Source organism: Ictalurus furcatus, chromosome 1 (genome assembly GCF_023375685.1).
Source record: "Ictalurus furcatus strain D&B chromosome 1, Billie_1.0, whole genome shotgun sequence".
NCBI lineage: Eukaryota > Metazoa > Chordata > Actinopteri > Siluriformes > Ictaluridae > Ictalurus > Ictalurus furcatus.
Genome location: NC_071255.1, coordinates 18178694 through 18199086, shown reverse-complemented (window position 1 = coordinate 18199086; position 20393 = coordinate 18178694). Strand labels below are relative to the sequence as shown.

At 38.0% G+C, this 20393-nt stretch overlaps 1 protein-coding gene across 2 annotated transcripts in view; it reads right to left on the bottom strand.

Moving 5' to 3' along the window:
• Positions 1-77: 77 nt before the first annotated feature.
• The window catches only part of palmdb (palmdelphin b), a 36331-nt gene continuing 16015 nt past the window's right edge, over positions 78-20393 (bottom strand). Inside the window, exons 5-9 of one of the 2 annotated variants that reach the window (XM_053630480.1) lie at positions 17824-17938; positions 2123-4193; positions 1874-1962; positions 1135-1240; positions 78-1012 (exon numbers count right to left, since the gene is read on the bottom strand). In XM_053630480.1, the coding sequence (XP_053486455.1) occupies positions 1160-1240; positions 1874-1962; positions 2123-4193; positions 17824-17938 (2356 nt within the window). In that variant the 3' untranslated portion in view covers positions 78-1012; positions 1135-1159. Of the gene's footprint in view, positions 1241-1873; positions 1963-2122; positions 4194-17823; positions 17939-20393 lie in introns of both variants that reach the window. The other variant, XM_053630473.1, reaches the window with a different exon arrangement.

Below are 20393 nucleotides of genomic sequence, written 5' to 3'. Positions count from 1 at the left end.
ACAAATCATATATAACATCATTCATTTTGTGTATGCACAGATGGTGTAAATGTATGTACAAATTAAAAGGAACCCATTTGCCTAATGGCTTTGGCTGTGATGAATGTCTTGTTTACTGCTCTGCTAATTCCTTAAGCTCTTCTCTGACAGCTATCAGTTAGACATGTTATTTCATTAATATGACTGTATTGGCAGGCTGACTTCACATTATAATTAAGGTTATTAGTCAGATCTTTTATTTCATTACCTTATAAAAATGGTATCCATGTAAGAGAAAAGTCATTTTCTTTCTTGTTTATTTTTATTGTTTCAATGCTCATATATATTTATTGTTTCAATGCTCATTTAAATTTCAACAACTCAAGTGTTGTTTTTTTTCATCCTTTTCTCAGATAGAAAGCAATGCATATGTGTACTTGATGATGGCATACATGAATACAAGCAATACTTATAGCCATAATACTTATAGACCTAAACAGAGTCACATGAGCATACAAATATGTTTTTAGACAAATAGGAAAGCATTACATTAAGATTCTCCATTTACACAGTAAAGCATTTAAATGTCAGTGTTTACTATCCAAGGGACTGTCCCTCATTTTCAATCTATATAATAACTATATTAAAAGATAAAGATCTTGTCGTAAAAAGGCAATATCCATATGTGGAGTACCTGTATTGGACCAAATACTAACTTTCAGTTAAAAAGGTGGCAGAAGTCAGTGCCCTAATGAAATCTCTTAGGTTGGCTTCGTTGCAGTGCAGAATGAAGGCGGAAATAGCCCGAGTAATCTCTGTAGTTTCATGTATTTTAGTGTAGTATAGGGATAAATCTACTTACTTGCCCACAAGAAAATACAGTATGAAAATACAGGACACATTTTCCTGAACTCTGTACTAAGACATTACAATAAAATATGATTCAAATCTTTCTGGACATTTATGACAAGACTGAACAATTAATAGATTCTGCTAACATTCAGGCATCTTGGACAGCCCTCAGATCTCCTGCCTATGAGAGGACATAAATGAAAAGCTGCAAATATCACACAAGCAACGGCATGTGCTTATGATGAAATCAGTGTCAGTCTGTAGCACTGCTTGAAGTTTCTTACAAAGAACAAGGATAATTACTGATTGATATCTAGCCTGTTCCTCTCTACTGGTTTGCAAACTCTCCTGCCTCCCACCGCAGGGCCATGGCACTTTTACGGCGACCGCCAGAATAGGCCTCAGGAAACTATGGAAGCAAATGGTTAAAGTATATTTAGAGTAAGCTTGAGAAGCTAAATTTCCAGTATGCTTATTTTATATAAGCAAAACAACAACCACTCAATAAACACTATAAGGTCCACCTAACCATCACACCACGTGCTTTCTGATCATCCCGTTCCAGATTTAGTCTCCCTTTATTGTTATAATAACCTCCACTCTTCCGGGAAGGCTTTCCGCTAGATTTTAGAGTGTGGCTGTGTGGATTTTCCCACAACAATAAGAGCATTAATGAGGTCAGGCACTGATGTTGGGTGAGGAGGTTTGAGGTGCAGTTGGTGTTCCAGTTCATCCCAAAGGTGTTTAGTGGAGGTCAGGGCTATGTGTAGGCCACTCGAGTTCTTCCACATCGATCTTCATGGCCCTCATTTTGTGCACATAGGCATTGTGATGCTGGACCATTTTTGGGCTCCTTAGGTCGAGTGAAGGGAACTTGTAATGCTACAGCAAACAAAGATATTCTATACAAGTGTGTTCTTCAAACTGTGGCAACAGTTGATGAAGGCCCATATATGGGTGTGATGGTCAGGTATCCACAAACTTTTGACCATATAGTGTATAAACTATGCAGTAATAAAATTCAGATGAAATAGGAACTCACTCTGTGATCACAGGATAAGGTTGACCGATCCATCTTACACGTCTTCATAGGGGATGAAGGGGATGATTTACATTTGATTGGGATATCATCTGAAAATCAGTAAACAATCAATGACTTTATAAGGTGCATTTTTCTACATGTAAAAAGGGCATAATGCATATTTGCCAACAAGGTCAAGAGTCTTTAAGGATTTCTCAATTAAATTAGAGTTCATATAAATCAAAGTTCTCAGTATGAATATACACAAACCTTGTTTGTCATATGGGCTATCCAGGAGATTGGGAGAAGCCAGGAAATTATCTTTAGAGTAAATAGTTGCTCTTTCTTTTTTCAGTTCTTCCTCTCGTTGTTTTACCATCTTAATCTCTTCATCAACCAAAGAGAGGGTGCTCCGGGAGCGCAGCTTGAAAAATGGGTTGTTAAGAAAGGTTTTCTCTTCAGGTACCACAGAGACAGAGGTCAGGTTTAACTCTGATGCACTTCGAATAATTAGGTTTGATGTTTCCAGTATAATTACGCTGGGGTTTTCCTCTGACCTCCAATCAGCAGATTTAGATGTCACCAACTTTCCAGCATGATGTGGGCTTTGATGGCAAGATTCAGGTTCGAGGATAATGACGTTGTTCGCTGCCATTTCATGCTTCTGTGATCTTGTTGGGGAGGATGTTATGATGAACGATGGCATCTGGGTGCTGGGGGATAATCTGCAGTCGTCTTCCTGATGCTCAAGCATCTTTCTCTTCTCGTCAACGTCTTGACATAATTTCCCAGGGTTCAAGATGACTGGTTTTCCCTTTCCTGGCACAGAGTCACTTGAGTATGATTTGGACATTCCTCTTTCACGTCTCTGGATTTCCTCTTTCTCCATGGCAGAGCGAATTTCTTTTTCTACTGGGGTCTCTGGGTCATCAAAAGGTGACCTGAAACTAGAGTCATCTACTCCTGAATCTTCTGAGCAGGGGCTAAACTGGGTATGTTGGTAGTCTCTGCCAAGTGCCAAATTCTCTAATTCAGCATCCTTCTTCTGCCTGTCAATGTTGCGCACTGGTGTGTACATAAAGTTGTGATTGCCCTGGCAGGTCCCAGCCCTGATAACTGGCTGGTGTGTGAGGTTCTTTGTTTGCTCCTCCATCTGCAGCCACTGTTTGCGGGCAACTCTGAAATCCACATGCTCTGTACTGACATTTTCACTCTTCATCTCTTGAATCACACAGTAATCTTTTGGCATTTTCTTGTCTGAGTCTGACTTGACACAAGTAGGTGAAAAGTCTTTATGGTTTGCAGAACCCTTTCCAAGCTCCTCTTCATCCTCAGATATTTTGGACAAGCCATGGAATAGCGTTGAGAGATTATAAGAGATCTCTTGTGTAGGCTGCACATAAGTTGGAGTACTTGCAGGTTGCTCCAGCACAGAATCCTCCACAGGCACATCCTGTTCAGGCTCTTTCTGTGCATCTGATTGGTTTTCACCAGTTTTCACTTCAGGCTTTTGAATGAAGAGTTCTTGTGCACTTAGCTGAAGGCTGTCAAGATAGGAGTCATCATCCTCCTTATTAATGGAGGAAGAAAATATCGTTCTCCATTTCTCATCAGTCTCACTGTCAGATGATGCTGCAGCAATTTCTACCAATAGACATTCCTCCAGGTCTTCAGGATTTTGACCAGACTCATTTGAGATGTCTGACATAACTTCCTCTCGGATGAATGATTCCAACATGGATTCATCTACCTCACAGCCTAAGCCATCTAACATATCCTCATGGAATTCTGCTTTTAATGGGTCTAGTATATCTACATCTTCAGCATCCTCTATTACAGGCACAATATTTTTCAACACTTCCTCTTTCAAGGAATCCTGCCTTTTTTGCATGGCCTCATTCTCATACATACTCTCAGCACTAGATGGTGTATCAGACACAGACGAGGTAATAGATTCATTGCGATTAAGCTCACCATTTGTGTCATCCAATACTAAAGCTTCTTTAGCGGCAGGCACATCTTCAAATTCATCACCATTTGTCACTGTGGGAGGCAAGTCTGCTAAAATGGCATCAGCTACTTTGGCACTCAGGGATTCAAATAGAACATCATCATTGCAAATCTGTTCATCTTCAGCAGTTGTGTCCTTGTTCTCAATTAATTCGATCTCCTGGACTTCCATCTCATAGTCTGGTATGTTTCCTGTGTTGGATTGCTCACTTGTCTCCATGGTGACTGTCTTGAAGAGGGTCTTAAGTTCTGTTTGTGTCTGATTCTCAATGGGGAAGAAACCTTCATTCACGTCTGTGCCACCAGATTCTGGATTCCCACTTGCAGCTCCCTATAAGGAAAAAGGAAAAGAAAAAAATATATATAAATTTTTAAATACCAATACCCATAAACGGATAAACACATAGTAAATCCCAGATCAGGAAAACTTCAACTATAGTAGCAAGGCATTATAGTGATATTTGATCATTAGTCTTAGTGGTTACTCAGGTTTTAACAGGCAGACAGGTAGACGATGAGTATTAAGCACACAGAATTATTTTAGCACAGTGTTTGGAAAGTGTTTTGTTGTGTTACAGACAACACATATTTGTGTTATATGACTGAACCTTGTTCTAAGGTACCTATGTACTTACTGACATGAACATGATTCATTAACATGAGCAATTGCATTTGATTTATGTCAGTAACATTTCATGGGACAAAATGTGTTAGATGCAAGCATGCTTTTTGCTTATTTATGCTCGTATGCTTATAGCATATCCCTCTATGGCATGGTGTTGCCCTCAGTCAACAAACCACCTTTTTGGCAATTACACCACCTCTTTAATTTATTTTTCTTTTTTGTCAAAATGATAACATCAGATGACAAGTCTCTGAAGTGGGTTTGGCCTTCTGTCTGGGGGTGGAGTAGTCCTTTCAGGAACCATAGCCGCATGGGACACAGTGCCAGCATATGGTAAGATAAATATCACTTTTTAACATGTATAAATGTAAATAGGTTTATAGAAAAAATGTTTGCATGTGCATAAATATGTAAAAAGTATACTTGATTATTTAAAGATATATTTTGTTTTCATTTACAGTACCCTCCAATAATGTTGGCACCCTTCGTAAATATGAGCAAAGACGGCTGTGGAAAAAGTGTCTTTATTGTTCAACCTTTTGTTTAAAAAACAACACAAAAATACTCTGCTCTTGTGGATATCAAGCAATTGCAAATAAAACACAGGTTTATCAAAACAATATCTTTGTTAAATATAGGTGTGCAACAATTATTGGCACACCTATGAACTCTTATGAGAAAAATATATTTGATATTTTACATTTTTAGTACACCTGGGTGACTAGGAACAGGAAATTGTTCAACCTTGACTTCCTGTTTCAGAGGGGTATAAATATGAGGTAACACATGGGCCAAATCGTCTTAATCATTCATAACAATGGGTAAGACCAAGGAATGTAGCTGTGATGTGCGGCAAAAGGTTGTTGAGCTTCACAAAATGGGAAGTGGCTATAAGAAAATTGCACAAGTGTTGAAAATGCCCATTTCCACCATCAGGGCAATAATTAAGTTACAGTCAACTGGAAATGTTATGAATCAACCTGGAAGAGGATGGTTCGAGTAGCCAAAAAATCACCAAGGATCACAGCTGGAGAATTGCAGAAGTTAGTTGCGTTTTGGGGTCAGCAAGTCTCAAAAACTACAATCCGAAGTCACCTAAATCACCACAAGCTGTTTGGAAGGGTTTCAAGAAAAAAAACTCTACTCTCATCCAAAAACAAACTCGAGCGCGTTCAGTTTGCCAGACACTACTGGAACTTCAAATGGCATCGGGTTCTATGGTCAGATGAAACCAAAATAGAGCTTTTTGGCAATAAACACCAGAGGGGATTATGACGCGCACAGAGAGGTAGCCATATGGAAAAGATCCTCATGCCCATGGTTAAATATGGTGGTGGCTCTGGACATTTTGTTAGGATACATGGCATCATGGACTCTATCAAATATCAACAGATATTAAATGAAAACCTGACTGCCTCTGTCAGAAAGATTAAAATAAGTCGTGGTTGGATCTTCCAGCAGGACAATGATCCAAAATATACATCAAAATCAACACAAAAATGGTTTACTGACCACAAAATCAAGGTCCTGCCATGGCCTCCCAATCCCCTGACTAGAAACCCATCGAAAACCTGTGGGGTGAACTGAAGAGGAGAGTCCACTAGTGTGGACCTTGAAATTTGAAGGATCTGGAGAGATTCTGTATTGAGGAATGGTCTCAGATCCCTTGCCATGTATTCGCCAACCTCATCAGGCATTATAGGAGAAGACTCAGAGCTGTTATCTTGGCATTAGTTTGATATCCATGAAAGCAGAGTATTTTTGTGAATTTATTGGACAAAAGATCAAAAGGTTAAACAATAAAGACAATTTTTCACAGCCTTCTTTTGCTCATATTTACCAAGGGTGTCAATATTATTGGAGGGCACTGTATATACTAAATCTGTATTTTTCCATTTGTTGCCTCAGAGCAACATTGTGCAGTTATACTACATTTGTTAGGGCAATATCATGCTAAAGCATGGACATGTGTTAGGATGCATAATTATGACCATAATCAATGGTTTTGTTTACTATCTAGTAATACTCACAGGAAATGGACACAGTAACATTTTATAGGAAGAAGGACCATGATTGGGCAGTTAGACTCATTCTTTAAGACAGTGAGGACAGTGAACTTGACGAGAGTGACAGTGAGGAAGAGTGGACATCAGAATCAGGTTTGAGAGGCAGTTAGGTCAGGGGTCAGTCAGTAGAGTAATGTGTCATCATATGTGATGTTTGCAGGTGTGTGGGTGGATGAAGATTGGTATATAACATTCTAATTTGATGCTTCCTGCAGATGGCCTGTCTGTTGATAATGAGCCTGAAGATGTTGTTGACATACCAGAAGATGATGTTCCATGCTTACCCCAGTGGAGAACACGGTCCCACAATGCCAACTTCACTGTTTACCCAGAACGGTAAGGCAGGCTTCAAAGACCTGAGTTATCAGATGTGGGAGCAAGTGGCAATGTTGTCCTCCGCCTGGCCCAGCCTATACTGAAGCATGAGAACTATAAGCTCTTCTTCGACAATTGGGAGAATCACGAGAGTCCCACTTGTGCTCACACTGGCTCAGCAGGGAACTCACTGCACTGGTACTGTTCGTGATAACAGACTACCAGGTGTCAACTTGATGTGTGATTCTGAGCTTAAGAGAACAGGTTGTGTATCTTTTGAACAGAAGATGGCCATGGTTAGAGAAATGTAGAAAAAACACCTTGCATGTTTTGAAGTGGCATGATAACCAGTCAATTACTCTTCTGAGTGATTACATTGGAGCACACCCAGTCATCGAGGTTGACAGGTGATATGGCAAACAAAAGATGATCACCAAAGTCTCCTGCCCTGCTGTGGTGAAAGAATATAACAAGAATATGGGTGGGATGGATCTACTTGACTCGCTGATTGCACTATACCAGAGCAAATTCAGATCAAACACCGGCTGGGGTTCCACTTCCTGGATATGACCATTGTGACTACTTTGCTGTAGAATAGATTGTGACAGCACTGGTATGAGAAAGGAGGAACAAATGAGGCTGTATACTTTCAAAGCATACATCACTGAAGGCCTTTGCAAAAGTGGAAAGAGTCTGGAGCACGAGAAGTTGTCCCAGTTCCACAACTGCTGCTGAGTATGAGGAGGAGAAGAGAAAAAGACCTGCTGCACCTATTCCAGTCCCTGATGTGTTCCTGGATGCCACAGGCTACTGGATGATTATGGCTGATTATGTGCCAGAAATGTGGATTTGTGGATGGATCTTTTTATAATGCATATATTGCTTGTTTTCTCCTTATTATACTTATTATATGTACTATAGAAAACCTTGGCATTTTAGTACCCTTGAAGCACATTGTTGCCTTGAGACAACAAACCAATATCAAAATATATGATTGATATATTATCAGCGATGCCTAATCTCCCAAAAAGTGGGGTGAAATATTTCTTCCCTAAAAATACAAATTCATGCCATAGAGGGATATTTATGGATACCTTACCTGCTTGGTGTCATGATCAAACGTCATGTCATGACAGAATGGTCATGTCTTGAAACCACAGATCATTTTTTCCCCTGATTAAAACACAAATAACCCTTTCAAGAAAATACATTTAATTCAAACATTCACCTCTTTCCCTGTTAAAGGTGTGCGAGCAGTTGTTCACGTGAAATCATTCACTACAGCTGTAAACAACATGCCACTTTGTCTAAAGCCCTTCAAATAATGGATTTCAGACAATATAGAACAGGAAAGTAAAAAAAAAATTGTTTACTATTGCAGTGAATCATTTCACACACTGAGTGGCTGTGAGCAAGGAAAAGCAGAAGCCTGATGGAATTAAATGCTTCCATTATGTAAGACCGCAGAATGGGTTCTTCGCCCACATGTGATGAACCAGGGTCCTTACATCCTATTAGCCTTGGCCTCCATTAAGCTGAAGAGAAGAAGTGAATGAAGCAGAGCAGAACCCCATGAGCAAATGTCCCTATGTTGTTCTAACATAGAGAGATTTATGCAGAGCTCAGCTAAGCTGGATTAGCCACTGCAGATCTTAATACATTTCCTGTATTTATTATTATTTTTTCCATATAAACATTGAGAGGGCTTGAATCACAAACTAAAAACTGCATGTCAAGTGATTATTTAGCACAATCGCCTCTACTGATTGGGTGTTTGATAATGACAATGTAGTTTGAATACTGGCAGACAAAGTTAACAGTGAGCTCACCAATGCCCCTGCCAAGTTTGAATGCAATGTGCAGACTAACTCTAAAACTCTTTCACACAATAACAACTGGATACAAAGCACAGATTTACTACAGAATACACTCAAATTCCATTGGCTCTTGGGGAACATGTTTCACTAACAATTCAGTGTTGCACCATCACAAGCCAAAAAAAAAAAGAAAAAAAGTGGTTTACCCAATAGTTAAACTTGGTCATGTTGTGCCTCAGACAAGGTCTAATAATCTATAATCGTTGCTCTTATCTATAATCTTTGCTCCCAGATATTACCTTTCCACAACAATGTATCTCTCAAGAATACTTCTCATAAGCTCAAGCATTCAGATATAATTTTTTTTAAAAAAAAGGCCTACAAAAAGCATAAAGCGCAATGAAAACAACAGACAGGGAAAAGTGTTGAGTACCATGGCAACAGCCCAGAAGGTATAACAGCTCAGCTGGTGAGTAAACGTCCACGCTAACAGCCTCCCAGTCTCAGCACTTGTGTCATAATAATCTGTATGCAATTAATAATTCAGTGACATTAGGACTGAAGAAAGACACAGAGAAACCGAAGTATCACCGAAGCCAAACACCTACCATGATCTCTAGCCAGAACTGCCAGCAGGCACTCATATCTATCCTGTTGCTAAGTAAACCATTCTCCCTTCAGAATCTACATGCGCTCTGATTTTCATTTCAGGATAAATACATGAACCTTTGAGCTAGTGTTGGGCAAGTGAATAGCTCAGGATAACATGGAGTTATTGGCTGATCTGCCAGTATATGTATGCTTTCGTCTGTGATGCCTGTTGCTCAAGGCAATTCTTTCACTCCAAACTTTCCATAATGAGCCATGTGGTCAATAATTGATTGAGCAGCATGTTTGGATTTGTAAGCTCTTTTAATCTGGTCCTCGTGTGTACACTTCTGGCCAGTGGTGAGATAAAGGTTACATTTTACGGATTGTCTTTTCTGTCAGTCCATCTTCCAATATAGAGATTCATGGTTCAAACAATCACACAGAACCTTCAGACTTTGCCTGCTTCACTGAGAGTTCTGAAGGTGTGTTAATTAGCTTTTTCATTTCAAGGACATTTTGCTCTCTGAAGCACAATAACTTGTGAATCATAAGCAGAGCTGAAATGAAAGAGACTCTGCAGTGCGTGGGCTGGCCATTCAGACCTCCAGCCAGCCACTTTTCTGAAAAGCTCACAGCCTTAAGAGACAGCTTGATTAGGTTCCATCTGTCATCGCACAGCAGGAGGACATGTTTCACAAGTTTCACAAGAGAACAGTCAAAAAAGAATAGGCATGTAAATGTGCTCAAACTTGAAACCTATGAGGTTTTTCTATTATTATATGTTACAATATGCAGCATTTTATGTTACTGATCAATGAAAATAATAAAATGTTTTTCAGTCTAGCTGTGATTTATGATTTCAGCTTCATCTGTTAAGATGGCCGACATCTAGTGCTGTGAGTGTAAAATATTTCTCATTCCTGTGGAGGCTCGAAAGCCGAGACTCCTGCACTTTGCCTTTTTTTAAATGAGAGAGCATAGAGCAGCAGAAACTCCTCATCAGCAATCAGTTCCAATGACTTCCCATCCACTTTGACTTCTCTGATTTCTCTCCCGCACATATGCTGCACAGATATGCTGATGGCTGGGATTTGCACATTAGCTTCTACCACAGCATTTCAAATACACACTTTGACATTTTCAAATATGTATATTTAAGACATCCACCATTCACCTTTACAAAGTTTTCAATAAAATAGTTTTTTTCCCAACACAATATGCACCTGTGCAACTGCCACTCTAATGGTAATTATGCTGATGGGTGCAGAAAATCTGTGCTGGTATCCAAATACAGCTATACAAAATTGAGCTTTTCCAAAACTATGAAGCAGATGTATGAAATTACCAAATGAAAAATATTTACTTCTTTTGTGTGTTGAGAATGTAACATTTAAAATAAACAATATTAGTTGTTTAAATGTTCCAATGTTTAAAAATGTTTTAAAAATTAATTTCTCCCAAAGACCTATAGGTAAAATTACAACAAATCTGCTTATCATGCCTGATAACAGTGCAGCAAAAAAAAAAAAAAAAAAGGGGGGGGGTTGGCGGTTGGCGAGAGTCACATTCACAGAAATATAAGCAACGTTTCAGAGACACGCATACAATGCATATGTAATTATGCAATTAGATAAACTTGCCCCTATTAACAATACTGTCAGTTTAAGTCAGTATCTCTTTATTACTTGGTGGTTTGATAGCCCATAATAACCCTGTAGTCTCTCCCCACAGGGTTGCCTAGAAATAGCACTGCAAAGCTCAAAAGCTCATCACCTTACCTATACAACACACAGGTCACTTGATTAGCTAGCTCTTGTAGTAATGTGAAGCGAATGAGTGTGAAGTTGGCTGTGAGTGTGGCCATAGCTGTCCTACCTTGCTCTGTGGCAGCAGCAGAGTGGAGAGTGCTGAGCTGATACGCTTCCCTGTAGCCACAGAGACGCGGCTCGCACTGAATGTGTGAGAAGCAGCCAATAGCTGAGCAGTTTGTCTATGCTGCTTCGTTACATGCTCACACACTCACCCAAATACACGCACACTAACACTCTCACAGGAGGTCTCAGAAACTGTCAGCAAGACTGCAGATATTTAGCTCCAGCTGTCATTCACAAGCAATAATCTGATCTGTGAGATTCAGATTTCTTCCTGTTTGTAACACACACATTCAGCAACACAGAGGCTGTTAGTTAGAAACAGGAAATGTCTTGATTAAACCATCTTAGCATTTCTTACTCGATACAGTTGAAATCTGGAGTTTTTGCATTTTATTCACAAAGTACTGGCGTTGCTACAGTTTTCCATTCCAGTCAAATAGAAGCCATAGGAGTCTTATTCTTATTCTTATACTTGACCCTTGTTTAGTCAAGTGATTATGGTCTTGGAATGGAAACCCGTAGCCACAGACACGCAGGCACAACTGACTCTTAGTGGATAGGATTGAGAACTGATTGTTAATTATGCACTTAACCTTTTCCTAATACAGTTATTAGTATTCCAGGCGCTCCAAACATATAAGGATTATAACGATAGAAACCTATGATGCTCTGTTAGAATAAATCCAAAGTAGTGCTAATCAGCCATATACATTACGAATGACTGCTAAAATAATAACATTCCTTTGGCGAAATGAGCCAGGCAGTGCATTTTCACACGTAGTAGCTTTCAGACTGGGATGCACAAATAGTCTGCCTAAAATAATATTAGCCAAACAAAAGTCAAACTGATGAAATCAAAATGATGAAATACGTTTCCGCTTCATACATCATCACACACAGTCTAAAAATATTTTAGGCTATTCAAAGCATTCTCGTTCACTTCTCAAGACTTTCTTTATTTGCTGTAAAATGTACTATAATTACTGTAAAAAAATAAAATAAAAAATTTAAAAGTTCATCAAGGAGTTACAGACAATACAACAACAAAACCAGAAACACAGCAGACAACTCAGAAACATGACAACAAAACCAAAAAACATTTACTGTAGGGTTTTGTTGGTGCGTTTGAGGTTCGTTAATGTGTTTTGCATATTCTGTATAAGACCAGTGTGGACATTGGAGAATGATCTTGACATAAATAAATAAATAGATTCACATTTACTCTATGGAAGATTCTTTCCTATTTAGACTATCCAGAGTATCTATAATGACATAATTTGGCATCCGTCACTAACAAATCCCTATAGAAACAGCACTTTATGTAGGGTCTAATATTCAGCCTTAATCCCAGAGCTCATAAATAGCAAACATTGTCCTGATAGTGTTGATATACTGTGGATAAGATAGCTTAATTCTACCATAAATATGTTCATTACAATACCATTTTTATTTCATTCAAACACAAACGTAGTACTTTTACAAAGACAACTGATAACTGTAATTCCTCAGCAATATTATAGTTGCTTATGTTCGTACGAGTGCAAAAAAAAAAAAGAATTGTTTTTTTTCACTTGCATAAGGCACTTAACAAAAATGCTGCAGAGCATTTCAAATACTCCTAAAATTATATTGTTCATATACGCTCTATATAATGACAACAAAGAAATGATTTTAGCATCATAAAAAACATTTTCCCATCTACTCTCATATTTCTGAATAATTTTAATATTAGTTTTCTTTTCATATACATTTCACTAATTCTCTGTTCTATTGTAGAGGACACCCCATTCTTATGTCCGTCATTTCTTATTATGTCTTCATCGTATATAGAAGGCTGGGATCATTCTGTGCGGGAACTGCGCATTTTCTTAGCTGAGATTGTTTCATTGTCAAGACTGTGGAAAAAAAAGGGAGAGCAATGAGTACATCCTATAGTATTTTATACTATAAGTCTTTCTACTGTTAGAAAAGAGACAGGGTAAAAACTACAGTATATATCAATATAGAATCTGGTACATTTCTGTAATCTTCTTGATTATATAATGCGTAGTTTTGTAGTTTATGTAACTGACTCTCAAGCAGCTGTTATGAAATGTCTCTTGAACAGCCACTGTGCCTTGAAAGTGACCAAGCAAAAGCTTTTCAAGTAAGAATGATGGACAGCAAAGGACATGGAAATACTGTGAAATACTGTGCATTATCTCTTTTGCACTGGACACAGACAGACGTTCAATCCCACTTTGGCCCTGTGGATGTCCTTGAGAGGGAAAATTAACAAAAGATGCATTGCATGACTCAAGAAAATAGTTGAGTGCTTGGACTGAGAAATACTAGTGGACAGACAAATGTTAAAAACCATTATGACAAAAAATTGGCCGTGAAATGGAATTGAATCAGTAAATTTCCATGTCCTTCCATTTAAAAAAATTGTTAGTTATAGCAGGGTAAATAATGTGTGAAGCATTTTTCAAAATTGGAATTTATTAGGAAAAACAACTAAGACATTCATTGTTATATTACTGTAAAAAAAAAACCCCCCAAAAAAAACAGGAAAATAAATAAATCCATAATTATTTCATAGAATTTGCAAACACACAGAGGTCTTGTTTATACACAGAAAGCGTTCTTCCTTTGTGGATAAAATATTTGCTTTATTTTGATATACTCTAGCATTTTTACACATTCACAGGACAATTACATACTAATTGTGTCCACTGAGAGGAGCTAAAATCTTCTCTTTCAGGAGCCATTACATATTTGAACATAACAGTTAGAATAGCACACCTACTGAAACATGCAATGCTCTGTGTAAACCATGTTCATAATTCAAACATATATTAACAAAATAGATTTCTCAGCTTACCAAAGGGTTAAAAACAGTCAGTCTGCCTAAAGATGTTGAAAACCTTGCCGGCTAAATGATATTTCCTCACATAATGAATGGCATGCTTTGATCAAGCTCTTGGATATTTATATGTTGGAGCAAAATGGATATAAACCTAATTAATCAGGTACCAACTTTCAAAATGTCCATGATGCGTGTATCTGGTTGAGATACATGAAAAAGAGAAATGTTTCAGTTCTGGAAACTGTAATTTTCAGAACTATATATAGAAGAAAATGTAGAAATTTCACAGTGCAAAGGATTCTCCTAGGCCACTTCAAAACTATGGCATGCATTGTTAGTTCAGCAGGCATGTACAAATATATAATACTGCTCCTAATTGCACACATACAATTACAGAAGGGTTAGATGTGATGCATCAACATGCCATTAGATGCCACATTGCCATTTGATTATACCTGAGGTATCTGTGTTTTGTGTCCTGTATTTCATTAGGTGTCCTCCAGAGTTGTGACTTTTGAAAAAACCGTGCCTGACTTCTGAACGATGAAGCTTATCATTCTTGGGCTGGAAGACCTTGCTGTAGTGGCCTTGTGGATGGTATGAGAGAGGTGGTTCCTCATCATCCTCTTCTTCATCATTGCCTATTACCACCAGTTCAGCTTGAATTGCATCATTTGCCTCATCCGACTCTGCATTCTGATAACCCATAAATATCATAGTGACAGGCTGACCGCAGTCCATCTCAGATGGGAAAGAGTTCTCTACATGGAAGCAAGCATCTTCTCTTGGAGAAAAAGTCCCAAATCCCAATGGTGAATCAGACACTGGAAGGAGCCTTTTCTGTTCCTTAAGCTCTTGCATGAGCTCTGCTTTATTTGTGTGCACACCATCAAAGCTTTTGGTAATATATGCTTTTTGTCTATTTACAGTATTCTTGTTCATGTAAAAATTGATATGATCTGGAGTATGAGAAAGCATGTCTTTGGCATCTTCTTGATGTTGAGAGGTTTGATTGTCAGGCTGTAATGGTATGGGAGTCTTGCTCTGAATGTGGAACCCATTGGGACCTGGACTAACCATCCCTTGCTCCAGTTTTTGAGGAATAGAAGACCTGCTGTAAGGGATGGAGAAAACAGGCTCATGATACTCCAAATCAGTTGGGACCTTCTTTGCTGCGGCTTTTCTTAGAAGCTCCTCCACTTCCAGAGGGCTCAACTCATCAAGTGCATCCTCAGACTCCTTTCCAGCTGATTGTACAGCGTAGACTGACTTCCTGCCATCATCGTAAACTTTGATACCTTTCTGCTGGAATTTCTGTGGGGTGACTGTGGCAGAGGAGAGAACCTGACTTTTGCCTGTGTGCAGGTCTTTTTCCACACTGATCTCCATAGCATACATGGCTGGAGGAAAAAGGCTAAGTTAGGTTTTACTAGGCAAATAGCTAGGCAAATACTAGTTAATAACTTTTTCAAACTAGTAACCTGCAGGTTTTTTGTGCCTTGTGAACTACGCTATATAAATACATTTGCCTTTCTTTTCCTAAAAACCTTCCAGCTGTGGATCCAATTAATGTTTGGGATCTTTAAGTCTATTGTTTAGTTTGCTTAAGTCTATTTAGTCAGGGACTTTTGTTAAATAGCTTTTCTTTTAGTTAATGGTGCAGATTCGGATTTTAGAAAACTAGGATATTTTGATGTTGTCAACTTGTCTGACACATGATCACTCATGTTTGTTGACAGTGGAGTGGTGTAATGCTCACACCATAGAGTGCCCTCATGTTTTTAATTATGTCATAGCTAGACCTGCTAGAGTACTTGCTCAAACTCTAATCACACTCTACATCTTTTAAGGCTGTACCTGATATCTGTTCTTTCTATCTGCCAAGCTACATGTGTTCTATTGCCTCCTGATGTGATGCCGGTGCCTGATTTTGAACATTTTCCTGCTGTGGCCCCTCTCTCCCACCTAACGTGCATGATTCATTCTGATGCTCTTCTTATGCTTGGTTCATCCTGTTTCTGGAGGTTTCAGTACTTGTGATTCACCTCCTGCCTCCAGAAAGTGCATGAATATCTGAAAGATGTGCACTTTCCCCAAAAAAACACTTGATACCCAATACTCACCTTTCTGATTCAATGGGTTTCACCTGGATACTGCAGTCTTGAAACTTCTAATTAAAATAAAGACTATCCTGTGCTCATCTCAGGACTCCTATTAACAATATGATCACACCCAATATCCCATATCCTTTCAACACATTTAAAACTGTTTAACTTTTTGTTATATGACTATATGGAAATGAACCAAATCATATTATATGACACGTTCCTTTATAAGTCCAGTTTCTCTCAAGGTTTCTACCACATGCTGTCTCAGGGAGGTTTTCCTTGCCACCACTGTCTCTCATTAGAGATCTAACTGCCATATGAAAAGATTCATATTAAAAGACAGTCATAGTGGCATTGTGATGGCAGGTTTCAGCCAACCCACACCTTTCATTTAGCCAACACATATCAAAGAAATAGAAACAAATACAGCACTGGTGAAGCATTTTGCATTCTGGAACATTGAGAATATTTTGATGAAATATACTGAATATATACTGTATATACTGAAATATTTTATTCATTAACTAAAACTGTTCTAACAAAAACATACTGTAATGTTTCTACAACTAATGTACACACTACTTTACTCTACACAGTGACTATAACTGAATACAAGTGCCAATAACTGAATGACTAATATGATTTTGTATTCTTAACAAAAGTCTAATCAAATTAAAACTATATTTAAATTTAAATTACTCAGTGAATGTAGAAATGTTTGCCCTTTTTTTTTATATTGGAAATGCTAGAACTAATTGACAAAGGTCTAGACCTGGATCACGCTAATTAGATACTTTTAGCACAGTGTGTATATTTGTCTTCCAATTGCTGCTAGCACCCTCTGTAAGTCATTTATCTATATGCTTAACGGCTTTACCCTCCATGTGTACTGGCTTTTAATGAAGTGGTAATTTAGCACTAAATGTCCCAATAGAATTTAAGAGCAGAGAATTAACAAGTCTGTAAATACAAAGATTGAGGTCTTTGGTGGAACAGTTGGTTTCCTTATTTAATTGCCCATTATTAATAGAATTAACTGTAATAAATAATACTAGTTGTCTACAACTTGATTTGTTGTGCATTTAGTTCTTTTTCATTGTTTTCTATATGCTATTTTGTGTTCTGATATAGACTCAATGGCCATCATTTTTATTCCAATAAGGCAGAGAAGTTAAAGCATACCCCTTTTCTCTGATTCACTACCAGAATCCTTTACTGGAGTGTCGATTCTTCTCATAAGAGTTGGGGTATATGACTTAGGAATATCAGGTATTGCAGAGTGGATATATTGAATCATCTCTGTAAAAACAATGAATAACATATTACTATAAGAAATCTGATGTTTTTGTATTAATCAGATGTTACTGTAAAGTAGCAATATGTTTTAAGTTCTAACAACCAGAACTAATAAGGATTTTTACCTCTTTGCACATCGCCATTTACTTCCTGTGTAGAAATATAGTTGGTGGATATAAAAACACAACATGATGTGAAGATATCAAACAAAACAACATGATTAATCCACCCTTCGCCATACTGTCTTCAGTGCATCCTGACAGCCAAGAGATTGTGAATAATAGTTTTGTAACAGTTGGTACAAAACTAGAACACTCCTTACACTATTGACCCATCAGATGTTGGCAAAAAGTCACCCAGAATGCTGCAGTAAGTCTTCAGAGCCATCAAACATGGGAAAAACGACTAAACCAAGCAATACCTTTATAATGTCCTCAGCTGTCCTCTCCACCTCCTTCAGCCGCTTTAAAATGAGCTCTTCATTTGTGGAGATATTCATCTCCTCTGTTTCAAGATCCTCAATCTCATTCTCTATTCTGCAGAACAGATGAAAAAAGAATAGAATAAGGTGACAGTTCAGTACAGAAATTATATCCTGCAGTAACATCTAAATACAATTTATATTCATAGTCTTCAAAATTTTACACTGAGGAACATTATTCTAAAATTGTTCCACAAATTGTAAATGCAGTTTTTTGGAGATTGGTGAACCACTGCACAGCTTTACTTCTGAGAGACTCTACCTCTCTAAGATACTCTTTTTATACCCAATCATGTTACCGACCTATTACCAGTTAATCTCCAGCTATTTCTTTTTAGTAACACTTATTTTTCCAGCCTTTTGTTGCCCTGTCCCAACTTTTTTGAGACGTGTTGCTGCCATCAGATTCAAAATTATCTTATTTTTTCTTATTTTTTCCTCAGTTTAAACATTTGATATGTTTTCTATGTTCTACTGTGAATAACATATGGATCTATGAGATTTGCAAATCATTGCATTCTGTTTTGATTAAAAATTTTTACACAGCATCCCAACTTTTTTGGAATTGGGATTGTAATAATAATAATCACAAAGCTAAACTTACATTATAAATACTTTTCATTATATATAATTTTATGACATAAATGAACAATTTTTCCTCAAGCATACCATACACATTGTTATTAGTACTAATCTTTCTTTCAGTGTGTTTTCAGTGTTAGTGTTAGTTTTTATCTGTTATCTATTCACTCATCACATCAGCATTACTTCCTCTGAGACAACTAATTACTGCATTGGAAAGATTTTTATATTATAACCCAAATTGCAAAAAAGTTGGGACAGTATGGAAAATGCAAAAAAAAACAAACAAAAAGAATCATTTGAAAATTCAATTCACCCTGTTCTATATTGAACATACACATTATTAACACAATATTTGATGTTTTACTTTGTGAATTTAATTTCTTTTTGAAAATATGTACTCATTTCAAATCTGATGACTGCAACACATTCCAAAAAAGTTGGGGTAGTCGACTGTTCACCACTGTGTAACATCACCTTTTCTTTTAATAACACTTATTAAGCTTTTGGGTGCTGAGTGAAGACACCAGTTGGTTAAGTTAAACAAGCGGAATTTTCCCCATTCATCCATTATGTATTTCTTCAGATGCGCAACTGTACAGGGCCTTCGTTGCCTTATTTTGCACTTCATAATGTGCCACACATTCTCAATCTGAGACAGGTCAGGACTGCAGGCAGGCCATGCTAGCACCCACACTGTCTGTTTACACAACCATGCGCTTGTAATCCGGGCAGAATGTGGTGTGGCGTTGTCCTGCTCTGGATAGCAGCATATGTTGCTCCAAAATGTGTACATATCTTTCTGCATTAATGATGCCCTCACAGATGTGCAAGTTACCCATGCCATGGGCACTGACACACCCCCATACCATGACAGACGCTGGATTTTGGACCTGATGCTGATAACAGCTTTGATGGTCCTTCACCTCTTTGGCCTGGAGAACACAACGGCTGTTTTGTCCAAAAACTATATGAAATGTTGACTCATTGGACCACAAAACATGATTCTGCTGTGCTACTGTCCATCTCAGATGAGAGCGAGCCCAGAGAAGTTGGCGGTGCTTCTGGACAGTGTTGATGTATGGCTTCTGCTTTGCATAGTAAAGGCTTAACTTGCATCTGTGGATGCAGCGGCAATTGGTGTTTTTGACAAAGATTTACCAAAGTATTCCCGAGCCCATGTCAGGATATCTATTACAGTTTCCAGCCTTGCCATTTACGCACCGAGATTTGACCGGGTTCTTTGAATCTTTTAATTATATTGTGCACTGTAGAAGGTGAAATACTACTGATTTGTCTTTGGGGAATGTTGTTCTCAAAGTGTTGGATTATTCGCTGACGCATCTGTTGGCAGATCGGCGAGCCTCGACGCATCCGTACTCATGGAGGACTAGGCCTTTTTTGGAAACTCCTTATATACTATAATTAGAAGATTGCCTCACCTGTTTCAATTCACCTTCTTATTTCAACTTGTCACATCGCTATTAGTCCTAAATTGCCCGTGTCCCAACTTTTTTGGAATGTGTTGCATGCATCAATTTCAAAATAAATGTTTATCGTCAAAAAGCTATGCAGTTGATTAGGTAAAACATCAAATACCTTGTCTTTATATGTTTTTTGTTTAAATATGTCACGAATATCCCCTCGTTCTGAGCGCCGGAGCGAGCAGCGCACTCAGCAGGCCATAGCAGCGGGTTCCGGGTTGTTGACTTTGGCTTTGTTTACCTTCGACACGTGTGTTTTGTTTTTGTTTCTGTCCTGTCTCCGCACCTCTGCATGTCTCCACATGTTAATGGTTCTTTCCTAATGTCTCAGCTGTTCTGTGTTATTCATTGATTTATTTTTAAAAATTAATTTATTTTATTGGTTTATTTATTTAATTATTATTTTATATTATTGCGTGTCTGATGTTCTCAAGTGATCCTTTG